The sequence below is a fragment of the Amblyomma americanum genome, chromosome 3 (assembly GCF_052857255.1).
Source record: "Amblyomma americanum isolate KBUSLIRL-KWMA chromosome 3, ASM5285725v1, whole genome shotgun sequence".
NCBI classification, from domain to species: Eukaryota; Metazoa; Arthropoda; class Arachnida; order Ixodida; family Ixodidae; genus Amblyomma; species Amblyomma americanum.
The window spans coordinates 145983398-145997972 of NC_135499.1; the positions used below are offsets into that span (position 1 = coordinate 145983398).

Genomic DNA, 14575 nt, shown 5'->3' on the forward strand with positions numbered 1-14575 from the left:
AAGGGCACATCATTTTAACATTATTTTACTATGAAGCTTAATCCTCAGCAAGTTCACTCCGAACATGTTGCAAGTCATATTGAGCACGATAGTACTACATCTTGTCACTCCGAAATTGGGTGCAAGGTGTAGTTAAAAGGGGGCATGGGTTTTAAATCGTGAAAATTTAAAAAAATCAGATTTTTAGAAAACACCAGATTTGGTATTTATAAGGTCTTTGTAATTATCCTGAAAACTTTTCCCTGAAAGGAACCCAGAAGTAAGTTTAAAAAATGTTTTGGGATTGTTGTAGGTTGCAAAAACCGACTGAAATCTCCATGAAAATGCCAGTTTTCGCAAAAGTGCTTTTTGACCTGACTGCCATGCTTGCAGATATGGGGGAGTCGACTTACATTCGAGTTGAATTACAGTCGTGTAAATGTGGTAAAAATGTATGTCAAAACTATGTACTTAGTTTACTTTATTGAAATTTGGTATTTTAAGCATGCAGTGGACTTTCTAATACGCACGAAAAATTTCGTTGCTCTATGTGAAAAAATAAAAATTTCACCTCTGAAAGTCACGTTCCCCCCGCTCCCCCCTCCTCCCCTTTAAGGTCACTTCTGCAGTTCTGGTGAGCACATTTCCACTCAGTGTTCCGACCAGTGTGCACCAGCAAGTCACTGCAGGTGGGTTGGGTAGTTGGCCCTGAAATTTAAACACTTCTATTCATCTCTCTCCTCACAGACTGGTGACGCAGAACGTTATTCCAAAATCTGATGCCTGGGGCAGCGTAGCGGAGCAGGATCTCACAGCTGTGGAACGTGAGACACTGGACCTGTACCTGCGCAGCGTCAGTGACGACCAGACTGATCTGGATTTGCTGCTAGCCCTGCTGCAGAAAGTTCATGCGAGCTCCCAGGAGGGTAAATAACTATCTTCCACTTTCACACCCTGGGGGTGGTGCAGTCAGTGCTCCGCACTGCAGATCGTTGCTCATGTTTGTGTGCTTGTGGTTTTGGTGGGCATACTGATGGTCTGAATTGTAGTCACACATACCGTATATATTCGTGTAATGAACCCACTTTTTTTTCCCGAAAAATTGACTTCAAGTTAGGTGTGGGGAGGTGGGGTGGGGGGGGTTTATAATATTGGAAAAAAATTTTTTCGAAATTTTTGGGCGAAGAAGTTTTATTTCACAACGTGGATAATGCTAAAAATGCAATCACAACCTTACCTCTATAGAAAAGCCACGGATGCGATGTGAATAAAAAAAATTTATTTCACACTCTGCTTGACTCGGTCTCGCACTGTCACTCGGCCTCGCTGTCCAAGTCTAGGATTTCGCTCGTGTTGCTCGCAACTTCGTCGTTGTCGTCATCGTCGCCACAACGCGTCATCTTCTGTGCCGTCTAAGCAGTTTGATATCCCAGTTTTCTTGAAACTACGGATGATTACCTCGGGGGCAATTAAACTCCATGCTTCCAAAATCCATCGGCAAACCATGTCGATGGTTGGTCTTCGTACCTTACCAGCCGGTGTCAGGTCATTGTTGCCCGCTGCCATCCACTCAGCGTACAACCGCCACACGTTGTCTTTAAATGGTTTATTTACCGAGACATCAAGGGGCTGTAGCACTGAGGTTAGGCCAGCCAGAAAAGTGGCGATGTCTGTTCGCATCTCGCACATTCGGCGCCGGACGCCTTTGTCTAAGCGGCCATGAAAACTGTCTAAGACAAGGAGCGACGGCAGAAGGACCCCTGGTCGCCGTCCCCAGACTTGTCTTGAGCCAGTCGACCATGAGTTCTGCTGACATCCACCCTTTCTCTTGGGCACGAATGTGTATCCCAGCCGGAAAGGTGCCTTTTGGAAGAGTCTTCCTCTTTAATATAACAAACGGCGGCAGTTTCCTGCCATCTGCCGTTACAGTGGGCATTAGAGTGCACCGCTCTTTCTCGGCGCCCGTTGTCCTCACGTGCACGCTTCTTGCACCTTTCATGTCAACAGTGTTGTTCCTCAGCATATCAAAGTTTATAGCCGTTTGGTTGGCGTTCCGAATCTGTGAGAGCAGGAACTTCTCCCGGATACATATGATAAAGCGATGAAAGTCGCGCACTTTGTCCTCACAGTCCGACAGCAGCCGCAGACATAGCGTCGTACGCCCACTGAGGCATAGCCCGTTCCAACGCATAAAACGAGTTGTCCAACCGCTGCTGGCTTTAAATTCGGGATTAGGAATTCCGTGACTCCTTTGCAGTGGCCCGCGCATGGTTCTGAATGAGGTCGTGACATACAGCACATCCTTCGTTGCGCAGCCTCTTCACGTAGTTCAGCACTTCTTCCTCCACGTGAGGAAACTTCCCTTGTTTGGGCTTTCGAAATGCGCGCTGATCTTTTCCAGTAGTTCCCAGTTGCCATGCTCCAAGGCATGCTCCACGACTTTTGTCTTGAAACTGGCCGTGTAGCTGGCATAACGACCCATCCCCACAACGCACAAGTCACAGCACACACACCACTCACACGCAGCTCCAGTAATATGGCGGGTGGCTGATGTCCAAGTGTGTTGTCTTTACCGTATTTACACAATTGAAAGTCGACCTATTTTTTTTTTATTTGAAAATCCGAAGTGGGGGGGTGAGACTTACAATCGAATTGAAAACATCGCACTATATGTAAAGGCGAGACAAACGAGATATCAGTCATGCTACAGTGTGGTTGCATTTTTGCTGCGCGGCTCCGTCGCATCTCTCTTGGTGCTGGACTTGAGCAGCTGCTATGTCAACGCGCAGAACTGGCATATCCTCCCCGTGCGCGTGGGCGGCGGCCGATGGCGGCTATCGATAAGCAGCAAACTGGCACCCCACAAGTGGCCGCTGTCTGTGGTTGCTGATAAGCGGCGGCAGCCCAATAACGCAATCGCATTCTACGGGAAGCTCATGCATCCAACAAGTTTTTTTTTTTTTTTACTTTCAGATGCACGCTCGGTGCATTGATAGTTAATGGGAGGGCCGCAGTTCCAATCGAGGTGGCATGCCCACTCGGAACGGCAGCGGTGCCGGGGAGTGGCGTAGCCGACGGAAGAGCCGACGCCATTCACGCGTAGTTTCTCTTTGGCTCTGACGCATTTGACTACTGCCAGCCGCATTTCACAAGTTTTTAATGTAGTGCTTCGTCAGTCATCATTTGTGCTCCAGGTCCGGCAAGCGACTGGCGCTCGTTCACGGCTACATTCAAGATGGGTGCAATTTTTACGCCGAAGAAACGAACGGCTGCGCGCGGGCTGCAAGTTTGACGCTTGCAATGGGTGATACAGGTGTGGAAGCTGCAGCGAGGAAAATTTTCAGCTGTTCCACGCGGTTTCGGGATGTGGCTGTTTGCGAAGTGCGGGATTTCGCTGGATGACAACGCTAGAACGACGTGCTGTGTGACCGCAGCAGCGATCACGAGAGCAGCGCTAGTGAGGTCGAGTAGTCCAGTGACTAATACATTTTCGTTTTGGAATATGCCCACGGGCACACTCATGCGCGACAACCGATAGCAGCTGGCGATAAACGACAGCCGCTAGATAATGCTATCGCATTTAACTATTCAAGGCCAAGCTTAAACACCCTTGGAAGTTTTTTTGTTTTTCATAAATGTGATTTGGGGGGGTCGATTTACAATCGTGTAAATACTGTACTTCGTTTTGCTGCCACTGCACACAAACGGTGCTATGAGCAAGGTTTTGTTTTACGTTTGACAAATGGCGCTAAGCAACCAAATCACCATCATCATCCTAGGCAAAAGCGCACAGTCATCAAGTTTCATATCCGCATCACCGGCGCTCCGGCGTTTTTCTCGCATTGGACAACAATAATCATGCGCTTATGGGAAAGGAAAGATGCGGCAATTGCCACTCTCGCTAGGAGGACACCCAAGCTGCGCTGTGAGCAAAGGGTAGAAGAGCCGTAGTGAAGGGCTCCAGAATACTGAGCTACCCCGCCAATGTATCTCTCATTAAAAGAAGCTGGTGGCGTCACGTCGCGATCTGTCTACATTGTTATCGTCAGCAGTGCCGGCCAATCACGCCGAGATAACGCGAACGTGCTTCAATATGGCCCTGAAGATCAGCACGCGGCTTTTGCGCGAGAAAAAAACATCTCATTTTTCGAGGCGAAAAGTGGGGGGGGGGGTCATTATGCTAGTGGGCTCATTACGCGAGAATATACGGTAACACCTGGGCTCATTCATTCTCTTCGCTCTTTCCATCTGAAGATATTTGTTCCCTTTTCTCGATGTGCACGTAGCACGTCACATTTTCTCTTCCCAAAACTCTTTCTCAGAATGTTGAGAAGACAGTTATAGGCAGTGTGGCTAACCTTGTCTTGTGTGACATGACTTAACTACTATTGCATCGTTTCCGGATGGAAAGAAAGGTTTATCTTCCATGTGGTAGTAACAGCAGCAGAGTTTGTGTTGGGGCGGGGGTAATAGTAGTTCTGATATTGTGCGTATAAGGACAAAGAAGTAGGATGTATGCCACTTAAGGGTGGAGCCTCGTCATGAAAAAAAAAAATTTCGTTAATGCAGTCATAGTTAAGAAATCTTCAGAGAACATGTATTTTTGTGTGCCGACTCTAAATATGTCATTTAATTTCATGTAAAACAACTCCTTGAGCACTTATGTAATTATTATGCGAGTATTTTGTGAAGAGCTTTCAAGAAAATTTGATGTAGGAAACTGGCTGAAATGTATGTTATGGGCTCTCTTGACATAGGGAATGCAGTAAGGGTAGAATTGTCTTCCTGCCTATCATAGAACTTAAATTATAAAGTATTGAAGTTGTCGCTTCAGAAATGAGAAGAAAAGTGTGTTCCTGTTTCTGAACTGGCAGCTTCAATTCTCTATCGCTCAAGTTCTATGATAGCCAGGATGATAATTTTGCCCTTATTGCATTCCTTGGTATCAAGAGAACCCAATGGCATACATTTCAATAAGTTTCCGGCAGCAAATTTTCTTCAAAGCTCTTCACAAATTACTAAGTGCTCAAGGAATTATTTTACGTGAAATTAAATTATATATTTAGAATCAGCACTCAAAAGTACATGTTCCCTGAATATTTCAAAAAGACCGGGCTCCCCCTCAAGAGAGTGTCAGTGAAGGCAAGAAAAGAAAGTATAGCCTTTTGTTTACACACTAAGTGCCTTACTTCTTCAGTGTCTATACCTTCTATCTGCAATGCATGTATTTACCATATTTACATATACCTATATAACGTGACCACGAATATAACGTGACTAGAGGGTATGAGACATTCTGGAAACAAAAAAAAAGTATATGATGACTATAACGCAATAACTGTTCTGTCAAGCCAACCAAAACCTAGGTGCCAAGGGCTCAACAAAAAACGGAGACAGCAGGCGAAAAAATAGAAGCAACGGATATGTCGATATCATTAGAGAGGCAGCACTTTAGAAACAGGGCATAACGTCACTGACCGCAGCAAAGCCTCCGATGCATTAGCACATGCGGTTTCCCAGGCAGCTGCAGCCGCCATCATCGCCGTGCCATGGCGGCTATGTGTTTTGTGCTGCCCAGTCCTGTGCCCATTCACTCTTTTCTTTCCCTACTCCACTCAACTCGTTCAGGGCTTTCTCTTTCTCAGCAGCCTGCACTGCCTTCTTTCCACGTTTGCAGCCACCCTCTCCTTTGCCTGTGCTCCTCTCGGCTGTAAGGTCATCGAAAAGTTGGCTTCTTCTTGGAGCTTGTGATTCTGGTCGTGAAGGTTGCTTTAGCTATCGAGAGGACCAACTAGAAAAAGAATTCACATTACTGTAGAATCTTCATCATATGAATCTCACGGGTTCATGAAATGGTATCATGTGAAATTCATATCATCTGAAACGAAAAAGTTAGTATGCTGAATCTACGAAACTATATTTTTGGCTGACAGGTTTATTTATGGCCATGTGCCACTGCTGACTCACGACGACAGCGATGTAAGGGTCGCACGGCACCGCTCAATACTCACGGTGCACATCGCGCAACTGGTGATCCCAGTGCCAGCAGTGTACAGGCGGCAAGTACTTGATGCTCAAGGGTACAATCGTGGCTCACGCGTTCGTATCATCCACAGTGGGGCATGGAGTTGTTCGTATAGTTAAACCTCAGTTTAACGAAGTTGGTAAAATTGGCAGTTTACTTCGTATACAGTAAAAGCTCGTTAATTCGAACTTACGGTTAATTCAAACTGACGCCCGGATCCCGCACAGCCCTGTGTATTTCAGTGGGGGAAAACTTCCGGTAATTCGAACAAGTCGGCATCCGCTACGGTTAATTCGAACTAGGAGCCCCTGGCTGACACCGCTCCTCGTAGATAGAAGTTGGCCCATAGCAAGTACAACGCACTGTAAATTTACTAGAGATGTAAAACAAAATGGAAAAGGAAAAAAGCCGAGCGCACGAGGCTGGCGGAGCCCACGCTCCGATGCATGCCGAAGCAGGTCTTCGCTGCCGGAGCACTCGCCCGCGCCGCTGATGCTTCGGCGCAAGCCGTTCCAGGTTTCCGTTGTGCCACGGTCACTGGGTCGTGATCACGTGCTGTACACAACGCAGTAATGCGGCATCATGCTTTTTGTTGGTGCCGCGAGCTACGTGGACAGCAGTGTGGAGACGTTGGAGCCCTCGAGTGATGCCGATATAATTGAGGCAGCATGCTGTCAGCAGACGTCACAGGGCTCGCGGGCGATGAGCATAGCCGACAGTGATAAGTCCGACTGCAGCAAAGAGCCTATGGCACCGCCAAGTGCATGTGAAGTAGCGTTGGCGCTCGATGTTGCAGCACGCACTTCTGTGCCAGTGAGAACTCGGGCATTGCGCTGGAGCTCTTGGGCAAGCTGCAAATGATGCTGATGGAGTCTCGGCAGAAGAAACGCAAGCAAATAAATATCACTGATACCTTTTAATTTTGACAACCCTTCCCCGTAAATAAACATGTTTTGGAGCATAAATAGCATCCTATATTCCAGCACTAAAGCTCGCTGCTCACGCGAATGCATTCCTGTACTTGTTTCTGGTGCGTAACTGGCCGATCAATTTATTTCATTTGCCATAGGACCGCATGAATTTAATTCTTAGAATCGCCCGCCACAAACTTGTAGTAGCGCCTAGCTCGCGATAACAAGTCTAGGTGTGACTGCTTCGGATTCTGCTGCGAGGTGGGGCGCAATGACCGCTCATTCTAGCGCCCATTCGGTAATTCGAACTTCGCTTAATTCGAACAATTTTCCGGTTCCATTCGAGTTCGAATTAATGAGCTTTTACTCTATTGAAATTTCACAACATCGAAATTCGCCTCCTAGCATGCTCAGAAACCGCCAAAAACGTGCTGCAGATAACTGACAGGAAAAGCCTTTATTTGCAATTAAAATACTTCTGCCCTTTCTTAGCCAGCAGCAAAGGCGTTACACACATCTTTTGTGAGCTCGCGAGCCGCCCCAGCACGTCTGTCGCGCTAACCACCTCGTGGGTGACTGGAATGACGCACTCGTCTTGAATTTTGGTTTTGCTGTCATCATCATCCTCTTGTAAGTGCCTCGAGCACACCACAGATGCGACGTCGCGTTCCGCCGCTGTTACCACTGCGGCCTTGTGTCTGTTGACAGCGGCCTCGCAACAGGCCATGCCGTCGGCCCCCCTACCTCCCTTGCATTTTCCTTACTCTTCTGTATTTCATGCCGGCGTAAACAAGGAGAGTGTCCTCCAACCACCAACCAATGAAATAAAATCAGACCAACTCCGCTCTCTGTTTTCTGCCATAAGCGCGAGTTTGTGTCTTTTTGCACATATGTGCATCATCTTAGTGAGTAGCGAAGTTGTCTGGTGTGAAGTGCACGACGGGCTTCACAGCTGATGGGTGTGGCAACGGCACTGACCTTCCAGTCCTTTTGCCAAGCTTTGGGCACCTGTAAACATGATAAACGCGATGTGCTGCCTTCGAACGCAAGCAGCGCATCACATTTGACGCCGATTCGCTGATTTTGGGTGAGAGAGCGAGAGCCGTGGGCTGGCCTGGCAGGCTGCCAAGGCTGGGCAGACGCTTTTGCGTGCCTCGCCTGTACTGCCTCAGATGGCGCAGCCGGCGGCGTGCTCACCACTATGATTGTTGTCCTATTTACGTCTGCCATACGCTCTGTACGCGAGAACAGTGCGGCGCCCGTATTGCACATACGCGCTCTGATACAGGCTTCGGCGTGCGCTCCGCTCAACCACTCGTGCCCGCGATACAATTTTTGCTTGGGTTCGTTTCCAGCGAGCAGTGAAATTTCGTTGCATTAAGTGTGCGTCAAAATCTACTTCGTTATATTGAGGCTAAAAATACATGGTGTTCTATGGGCGCGAAGTTATGGAAACTGGAATACTTCGTTACATCGAGGATTTCGTTGCATTGAAATTCGTTACGTCGAGGTTTAACTGTAACTGTAATACAATGCACTCTGGCCAGGACATTTTACGAATTCATATCAACCGGATCGTATCATCGAGATTCTATTGTATATTCTTACTCTGAATATAATGTAAGATGTGTTCTGAAACCAACAAAGTGGGGAAAAAAAACTGCCATTATATTCGTGTAAATACGGCATTTGAACCATTTTTTTTTAAAACAAGATGATGTGAATTCCTGAGTAATCACAGTTGCAGAGTAACACAGCTTGGTTGTCCTTTGTTTGTGTGGGCCATTTATCTCTTCTCACTTTTCAGGTGCAATCTTAGTGTTTCTGCCTGGATTTGACGAGATGAGCACCCTGAAAGAAAAAATCTTGGCAGACAAGAACTTTGGTGCTCAAAAGAGGTGACTACCTTTTCAGCTATTGTTTACTTGTTGAAGGCTGGCTGCTAAAAAGTTATCAAAACTGAAGTGTGTTGCATTATTTCATTTCATGAGTCTTTATGGATAATTTAATGTGATTTTTCTGCCTTTAGGCATGTTTACAAATAGTAAGTATTAATTCAGATAATGTGTTGGCTGCATTTGATTAGATCTTTTAAGCTGGTCTTGTAGCTGTGTGAAACAAACCTTCATTGCAATAGCTCTTACTCCCCTCATTCCTTGTAGGTACTCCCTGTACATGCTACATTCAAATGTGCAGTGCACCGAGCAGCGGCTTGTCTTCAACACAATGCCTCCTGGAGTCCGAAAAATTGTATGTTTGCTTCAATTTTCTTTACTTTGTTGACGCCTGTTATAGTAAAACCTCATTGATACGTTTTAAAAAAAAATGCGGAAAAAGCATATCATCTGGGAAAAGATACAATCCAAACTGCCTAATTTTGAGAAATGCAACTGTTGAATGAGGTACGAAGACATTAACGAAAATTTTCACTTCATAAAAATGTTGATTAGTATTTCTTAGCACAAGATCTGAACAGATTCTTTTCTAGTGCTCGCAGAATTCAGTCCGTGTTTGCACTGTCTTAAGCACAAAGTCAAGCAAAATCTCTTTCTCTTCATTTTTGGATGCTTCGCCCCTTAGTACTTAAGTACTGCGGCAAAGCTACCGCAGTGGCTGTCTGTCGCAGCTTTTCTGCTTTTTAAGCTGTGTTCCCCAGACCCGGTCGACTCGTACGTAAGTGCATCGCTGTAGTTCGTAGATGCTTCTCACCCTTGCCCTTACACACTGCAAAGAAACCTCAGTGTTTCTCCTCTTCATGTCGTGTCACCGCAAAATGGCTGTCTCAAATGCTAACACGCCGTTTATTTTTATTACTGGTGGTGGTGCTTTGCCAGGGGTAGGAAATTCTCATATACACCATTGTCCAACAAATACAGACATTTAATGCAGACTCCTCCCATAGCAGCCGGAGGGGATCCAACTATAGCTTCGTATCGTCGTCATGACAACGGTATCCAGCAGAAAAAACCTTCATCTCCGAGCGGGATTCAAACCACCGCCATTAGAACAAGAGCAGCTTCATATCCCGGTCGCTCAGGCAATTCGGCCACGGCCGCATCCTAACCGCACTATGTGCGTGGGAAGGAATCATTCAGTTTTAAGCATCAGTTCGCCTTCAGTCTCCAGGTGCACTGAAGTAGTTTAAACTGAAACTAACTAGAGTTCCGTACCCCTGCTTCGTCCCTTTGCATTTAGGCACTGCAGAGTAGCCGCGATGGCGGGTTGCTGCCGCTACATTTCAACTTTTTATGTCGAGTGCTCTCACTTTGGGCCCACTTGCATGTTTACACATGTGCGGTTGGTCAATAAACATATTATACTACCACAGTTTGTCGAAATTTTAAACGTAGTTGCCGGGAAATCATGTTTTCTGCTGGGAACGTATTAAATGGAAGAAGTATAGTGTAACAGTATGGGACAATTTTAATGCCTGCGATTTTGAGCGTACGAACTGGGAATGTGTTAACGAAGTATTACTGTATTGCAGCTAGGTCGTAAAAACTTGTGGGATTGTATGAAATGTGTCACTGTAGATTGTGAATTAACGCTGTTTGATGGAAACCCATTCATCAATGCTGTGATGTAATTCAATTGCTGACCGACTTTTAGACTCTGCGAGACTCGAAAAATGGTTCGAATAATTTAATTAACTTAATTTTAATTAAACAGTTAAAAAAATTATGTACTTTAAAAATTTGCATTTTGGCAAAATTGGCTTTAAAGATATTGCTAATTTTGCTCTGAGCCGTGTTCTACCTGCAAGCAATAATATCAGCTTGCATTTGTGTCATAGTCATGCTTCCATCATGTCAGGACTGCATGCATCCACGGCACACTGCACGCTGATACTGTTTGCTCGTCCTGCAGGTCATGCAACGAACCATGCGATGAACAGATGAGCCATTCTGCGCTGTAATGCACTCTCTTTGCTGCCGTTGTGTACAAACATTCTTCGTGCAGTTTTGGTTGAATTAAGCCGCGTGAGACTAGGACAGAGTCCGTTTCCAGGATGACACTGGCCAGGCGGACGCAGAGAGGCTTGGATAGAGGGAACATGCTCCCCATTCACTCCACGAGTGATGGCATCTGAGCCACAGTGGCCTCTCCTGATGTCACGCTATCAGTGCAATTGCATGCAAATCTTCAAAGGCCGTTTTTCTTGCACTGCCATCGCTACACAGTACCGCGATGAATGAGGCCTCAAAAATAAGAGTAGTGTGTGCTGCTGCTCAAGTGGCAACTATGAGACACAGAAATTGCCACGCTTAACACTTTCCTGCCCGCGGGAAAAGTGGTGCTGTTTGGGTGGTGTCATTAATATATTTTTCTATTTAACAAAACTTGCTTCATACAGGAGTGCATAGTATCAAATTGTAGAGGATGAAATTCTCTTCGCAATGGTATAAGTTTCAATCAACCGGCTTATTAAGTATGTGATCAAAAAAAAATTATTATGAAAAAATTTGCATTCACAAAGAGAAAACGCACAAAAACATCAAAGTTTCTTCACACAAACAAAACATAAAAAAATTTCAGGATATAGGTTTTTTTACAACAGGGACTGATGTAACACTGCAGCAAATTTCAGCTTTCCATGTGCAGTATTCGCTGAGGTAGGCAAGGACACAGTAGCCTACCGACTATCGTGCCACCGCGCGATACAGTTCCTCGTTGCCGTGAAAGAGAGGTTTGCCACGCATGTCTCGCAAAGAACATTTTTCTTTTGTTCGACCTTTATTTCTTTATAGCACAATTTGCAGTTTCGGTATTTTTCCATTTTTGGGGCTTGTGCTGCAGCACTTGAGGTTTGTCATCTCTTCTGGAGTGACCTCTCGCCAAGATCCATCTTTTTCGCTGTAGGACGATTTCTTCAAGATATGCATCCACGCATACTTGTTCGTGTTCCTGCATATCTCACTGATGATTTTGTGGGGAAAAATAGGAGGAAGAAGTCGACGGCTCTGAAGAAGCGCCGTGCAGCACTCCGGCGCGCAACGCCGAGGTCGACGCCTGGCTGTCTTCTAGCCGAAAACACGACTCTCTGCGCTGCCGGCGAAGAGCAATCCCGCCTGAAACATGGTGACACCCTGCAGATAAGAGTTGTGACCTTCAAAACAACCTGATCTCTTCCGACCAGCGCGCAGCAAAAGCGGAACTTACCAGGCATGGCTGTTGACGTTCCGGGTCGGTTTGATGGAATTTCACTGTCCGTGCTAAAGTCTTATGAACCAAAGTCGCCTTCTTAGTCATCACTGCTGCTGTTCCCGTGGCAAAAACGAGCTCACAGATGTATCACTTCCCGTGGAAACGCGCAGTTTCTGTGCAGCTGCGGCTCGCGGCGTCGCCGCCATGATGTAAACAAGGAGCGCCAGTCACGTGACTCCAAAGGGGCTTTAAAAATTGTCGCGTGACGGAAAAAACAAAATGCAAAGCAAAACTGAACGAAAGGTTCTCTTTTTACCCACTGGATGGCGCTAGCTGTCCAAGAACGCTTCCAAAGCGGGAAAATACGAATTTGAAACCATCGATAGCGGGCTGTCGATGGGAATAGGCGCGGGCAGGAAAGTGTTAACCAAGGCAGTCCAGCTGTGCCTCGAACACAGAATGGCCATTGGCCACGCTTTCTTAAGCCAGCGTTGTCGAGCCTAGTGTCAGGCGCTTTTTTCGTGTACTAGACCCCAGTTTGCACTGTTTGCCTGCTTTGTTTTGGCGTCATGAGTGCGACTCGGCGGCAGTGTTTCACAGCGAAAGAGAAGCTAAAGATTATAGCCACTGCGAAGAAATCGGCAACAGAGCTGCTGCTTGTACTGGATGCCCGATGCTTGTACTGGATTCCTTCTGAGGCCACTGCACTGATGCAGTGAAGGCTCGTCTTGCCGAGACAAGCACCGACCTCGTTATAATACCTGGCGGTATGATGTCCATGCTACAGCCACTCGACATGTGCCTGAACAAGCCGTTCAAGGCAGACGGGAAGCGGCTGTATGCCCAGTGGATGGCCGACAGCCTTTGCGCCCTCACACCAAAGGGACGCGTGCGAAGGCCCGATATTCTATTGCTGTGCCAGTGGATCGTGGATGCATATCTAAAGCGATACCGGCTGACTTGGTGCATAAAAGCTTTAAAAAAATGTGCCATCAGTAACAGCCTGGATGGTTACGATGGCGACTACGTCTTTGAGAGTGGCGATGAAGCCTCGGATGGCAGCAGTGAGAGTGGCGACGATTGAGAATCTGATAACTAGTGACGTGGTGGTGGTCGTTTGAATAAATGTTCTGAAAATGAAATGGTCACTGAGTGTGCAGTTGTATCTTTCTAGCAATCAATTTTTTTTTTTTTTAGGTAAACAGGGGGGTTATACGTAAGGTTTCTTTTTTTTTTTTCGTGGAGTTCAAAGTTGAGGGTGTGGGTTATACGCGAGTAAATGCAGACGGGAAGCGGCTGTATGCCCAGTGGATGGCCGACAGCCTTTGCACCCTCACACCGACGGGACGCTTGCGAAGGCCCGATATTCTATTGCTGTGCCAGTGGATCGTGGATGCATGGAAAGCGATACCGGCTGACTTGGTGCATAAAAGCTTTAAAAAAATGTGCCATCAGTAACAGCTTGGATGGTTACGATGGCGACTACGTCTTTGAGAGTGGCGATGAAGCCTCGGATGGCAGCAGTGAGAGTGGCGACGATTGAGAATCTGATAACTAGTGACGTGGTGGTGGTCGTTTGAATAAATGTTCTGAAAATGAAATGGTCACTGAGTGTGCAGTTGTATCTTTCTAGCACTCAATTTTTTTTTTTTTAGGTAAACATGGGGGTTATACGTAAAGTTTCTTTTTTTTTTTTCGTGGAGTTCAAAGTTAAGGGTGCGGGTTATACGCGAGTAAATGCGGTATGCGTCGCTGCCAGTGACATGCCCCCACCCCTTTATGCTGGTACTGAGCTTTGTAATGGCCAATGAATTGTACGCTGCTACTTGTGACGTTGGTGCGGTGAGCAGTAAAGGGGTCTGTGTTTCATGACTTACGTTGTTCATTTTGCATGTTGCAGATTCTCTCGACGAATATTGCAGAGACAAGCATCACCATCAGTGATGTCACTTTCGTTATTGACTCTGGCAAAGTAAAGGAGGTTGGTTGAATTTGTTTATATTTAGTTTTACAGGTTAAAACCAGCTCATTTTTTTATGTAATTTATGGAGGTTAAGAAGTAAGGAGTATGTAATATTTCGGTGCCCATTGTGGATTTCCGAATGTGTCAAACGTCGCTGGTACATTGGTATAGACATCATTTTGCAGAGTGAGTTTTGAAATATAAACCTAAGGCTGTTGTGTATAAACCTAAGGCTGTTGTGTTTGTGACTAAAAAGTGTATACCTAGCCGCAGTGGTAGCTCAGTGGTTATGACGCTCTGCTGCTGACCCAGAAGACACGGGTTCGATCCCGGCCGCTGCGGTCGAGTTTCGATGGAGGCGAAATTCTAGAGGCCCGTGTACTGTGAGATGTAAGTGACCGTTGAAGAACCCCAGGTGGTCGAAATTTCCGGAGCCCTTCACTACGGAGTCCCGCATAGCCTAAGTCGCTTTGGGACATTAAATCCCTGTGAACCATAAAAAGTGGATACCCTAACGCACTGAAGAATATAATTTTATGGATCTGGGTACAG

At 46.3% G+C, this 14575-nt stretch overlaps 1 protein-coding gene across 2 annotated transcripts in view; it reads left to right on the plus strand.

Annotated features, from left to right (window-relative positions):
• The window catches only part of LOC144125100 (3'-5' RNA helicase YTHDC2-like), an 88561-nt gene that overhangs the window by 21810 nt on the left and 52176 nt on the right, over positions 1-14575 (plus strand). For both annotated transcript variants that reach the window (XM_077658188.1, XM_077658190.1), the window contains exons 12-15: positions 727-905; positions 8723-8813; positions 9078-9165; positions 13961-14041. In XM_077658188.1, coding sequence (XP_077514314.1) covers positions 727-905; positions 8723-8813; positions 9078-9165; positions 13961-14041 — 439 coding nt within the window. The remainder of the gene's footprint in view (positions 1-726; positions 906-8722; positions 8814-9077; positions 9166-13960; positions 14042-14575) is intronic.